Source organism: Otolemur garnettii, unplaced genomic scaffold (assembly GCF_000181295.1).
Source record: "Otolemur garnettii isolate 467f Iridium unplaced genomic scaffold, OtoGar3 scaffold00026, whole genome shotgun sequence".
NCBI lineage: Eukaryota > Metazoa > Chordata > Mammalia > Primates > Galagidae > Otolemur > Otolemur garnettii.
Window position 1 is genome coordinate 13968258 of NW_003852421.1, and position 3836 is coordinate 13972093.

The following is a 3836-nucleotide window of genomic DNA, read 5'->3' on the forward strand; positions in this document are numbered from 1 at the left end:
CCCAAGTAGCTGGGACCACAGGGGCCCGCCACAACGCCCAGCTATTTTTTGGTTGCAGCCGTCATTGTTGTTTGGCGGGTCCGGGCTGGATTCAAACCCGCCACCTTAGGTGTATGTGGCTGGTGCCTTAGCCACTTGAGCCACAGGCGCTGAGTTGGTATCTTCTTTCTCAATGATACAAAAAATAATGAAGCACTTAATAATCAAAGCACTCAAACACTTGATGGAATACGGTAGATGCTACTAGAATATTTTGGGATAACCAGTAACTAACCATCTCAGGGGATGAATATAAGCTTGACTGATCCTCATCCATCTGAACACTGAATTCAGCACCAACCCATATGCCACGTAAAAAATCCACTGGTCCTATATATGGTTCTACTCTCTACCCACAGAGAGCGAGCGGGCAGGATGGTGGGCTCATCTTCCCTGAAGCAGCTGAATGAGGCCAGGTGTGGTGGCTCATGCCTGTGATTCTAGCACTCTGGGAGACCAAGGTGGGTGGATCGCTCGAGCTCAGGATTTTGAGACCAGCCTAAGCAAGAGCAAGACCCCATGTCTACTAAAAATAGAAAAACTAGCTGGGCATATTGGTGGGTGCCTGAGGTCCCAGCTACTTGGGAAGCTGAGGCAAGGGGATGCTCAAGTCCACGAGTTTGAGGTTACTGTGAGCTACGACTCCATGGCAATAGGGCAATAGAGTGAGACTTTGTCTCAAAAAAAAAAAAAAAAAGAATGAAAGGGAAACATTTGAATGAATCTTTTCTACTAAGTGATTGTGGCAAAGGGCCTCTGGGATCGGTGTACGATTATACATGCTCATGGACAGCAGAGAACCCAAAGGGCTGCCTCTTAGATTTATTACCTTGTCATCCTCTAACTTGTAATGCAGCTGGCCAGGGTCCTGGGGCCCATCAGAGACAGTCTTGCTGTCCATTTTATTCGGTACGTTCTTCCTACTTGAAAGCTCTCCAGCAGAATCTGTCAAACCATCAAAATCTTTTCCATCAGACACCCCCATGAACTCTGTGAAAGAATGGTCCTCAAGGATGTTAGTGGTGTGTTCTACCGTCACCTCCCCAGGGCAGAATTCTCTGGCCGGCTGGCCACTTTTGCTGGGGCAGGCGTTTAGTTCTGAACATGAGCCAGTCCTGCACAGGATTTTGGAGTTGTTCTCAGGAATGCTCTGGGATGATGTGCTCCCTTTAGCTAAGGCACTGTTTTCTTTGAATGGCACCATGATTATCTTGTCCTTTACCAAGCCTCTTTCCACTTCTGTCAGCTCTCTGTTTGAGGATGGTCTGAAATCCTGTCCCAGGGACGGTCCAGGGTGCTCAGTGGAGTCTGCGTCCTTTGCCTGAATGGCCAGCTGATCAGAGCTGTCGCTGGAAGGGACTGCCATGTCAGACAGCGTGGCGTTGGAGGCACTGTGGGAAAAGTAGCCACTGGTAATACTGCTGGTGGTAGGGCTACGGGACACTTCTTTCTCTAAGACCCGTGAGTTTGTCAAATCTACTTTAGAGTTAAACCATTCCCTGTTCTCCAAGCTGGCATTGTAAACACTGAAATCAGCAAACTCCACGGGGACGTAAGGCTGCGAGTTTATTAGCTTCCTGTTAATAACTTCCAGCTCATTTTCCTCTTCCTCAGAGTCCTAGAAAAATGAAGCAAAAGTCCATCATTAGCTCCTTTTATCAACTGTATTTTTGAGACAAGTTTTAAATCCTTTACTATGAAAGGTATTCACATTTATGTGTTCTCAGTTTTTTGTCTTGCTTTCTGAGTTTGGTCAAATCCTGTCACCTATTGTAGAAATAGGTATATCGGTATTTTCAGAGACCTGTGACTTTAACCCCCTCATACCTAATATAAAGGACATTTATTTCTTCCATGTTCACTCCGTTAATTAGAAACGTTTCCTTCTTTGGTTTAAGAGAAAGAATGGGACTGAAATGCTGTGGATTGTTTATTAGCTACTCAACCTTAGTCTTCAGGTGTGATATTTTCTCTTATCTCATTAAAATGAACAGAGGGACAGCAGAAACAGAAGACCACGCCATTTACTCTTATGATTTTCACCTTGGGAAGCAAAGTGCAGGTAGTTAAGGTAATGTGTAAAAAGTTTCTGAGCTATGTAACGGGGGAAAGGGCAGTAAAATGAAGATCCCAACAGCAAAAGGGCAAGAGCACAATGTCAACACATTATATGACTGTATAATACTAACAATTACAGTTTTCTAGGGTTTTTGAGAAGTGTGGGTAGAGAATTTGGCAAGAAGATCAGAATGACGGAGTGAAGCTTAACTGAAAGTCCTCTTCCTTGGCCAGGCATGGTGGCTCTTGCATGTAATCCTAGCACTCTGGGAGGCCGAGGCAGGTGGATTGCCTGAACTTAGGAGTTCCAGACCAGCCTGAGCAAGAGTGACATTCCTATCTCTACTAAAAATAGAAAAATTAGCCAGGTGTAGTGGTGGACACATGTAGTCCCAGCTACCTGGAGGCTGAGGCAAGAGGATCACTTGAACCCAGGAATCTGAGGTTGCTGTGAGCTATGATGCCATGGCATTCTACCCAGGGTGACAGACTGACACTCAGTTTCAAAAAAAAAGAAAATCTCCTTCCTCAAATAGTTTCTTGAACTCTCTTTATAAAGCTTAGTAAATATATGAAGTAGTGGATGGAGTCAATTCTTCAATCTCTCTCCAAATTAATTATTATCATTATCATTATTACTTTGAGACAGAGCCTCAAGCTGTAGCCTTGGGTAGAGTGCCGTGGCATCACAGCTCACAGCAACCTCCAACTCCTGGGCTCAAGCAAGTCTCCTGCCTCCCCTCCTCCCAAGTAGCTGGGACTACAAGTGCTGACCACAATGCCCAGCTATTTTTTGTTGTAACCATCATTGTTGGTGGGTCCAGGCTGGATTTGAACCTGCCAGCTCAGGTGTATGTGGCTGGCACCTTAGTTGCTTGAGCCACAGGCACTGAGCCTCCAAATGAATTATTCTTTTACATTTGGTAGAAAATTGTGGTTAATTTATGTTAAAAATAACGGCATGCTATTTCGTAACCTCATAAACATCTAAGGAAATTGTGAATATTCCTTTTGAAGTGAAACTTCCTTTTTATTAAATAATAATTTTTTTTTTTGTGGTTTTGGCCAGGCCTGGGTTTGAACCCACCACCTCTGGCATACGGGGCTGGTGCCCTACTCTTTGAGCCACAGGCGCTGCCCTCAAAATAAAAATTTTTAATTTTTTTTCTTTTGAGACAGAGTCTCACTCTGTAGCCACCCTGGGTAGAGTGCTGTGGCATCATAGCTCACAGCAACCTCAAACTCCTGGATTTGAGCAATCCTCTTGCCTCAGCCTACCAAGTAGCTGGGACTACATGCATTAACCACAACGACCAGCTAATTTTCTATTTTTTAGTACAGACTCAGTCTTGCTCAGGCTAGTCTGGAACTCCTGAGCTCAGGTGATCCAGCCACCTTGGCCTCCCAGAGCACAAGGATTATAGGCATGAGTCACTGCCCCCAGCCTTATTAAAAGAAATTTAAATTGACACATAATAATCGTATATGATTGTAGGGTACACAGTGATGTTTTGATTTATACAATATATGGTGATCAGACTAGGGTAATTAGCATATTCATCAACTCAAATATTTATCATTTCCTTGTGTTGGGAAGACTCAATATTCCTCTGGCTACCTGGAACTATATAATATATAGAGGGTAATAATTACAACAGACACAAGATACAATACACAAGATAACAAAACCGTTATTGGTATATATTATCACAATTTTAATATAGCTTTTTCCTTTCTTT

General features: G+C 43.7%; 1 protein-coding gene across 1 annotated transcript in view; it reads right to left on the reverse strand.

Moving 5' to 3' along the window:
- KIF13A (kinesin family member 13A) overlaps positions 1 to 3836 on the reverse strand; it is a 218863-nt gene that overhangs the window by 3990 nt on the left and 211037 nt on the right. The window contains exon 38 of the mRNA XM_012804208.2: positions 869 to 1657. Within this exon, the coding sequence (XP_012659662.1) occupies positions 869 to 1657 (789 nt within the window). The remainder of the gene's footprint in view (positions 1 to 868; positions 1658 to 3836) is intronic.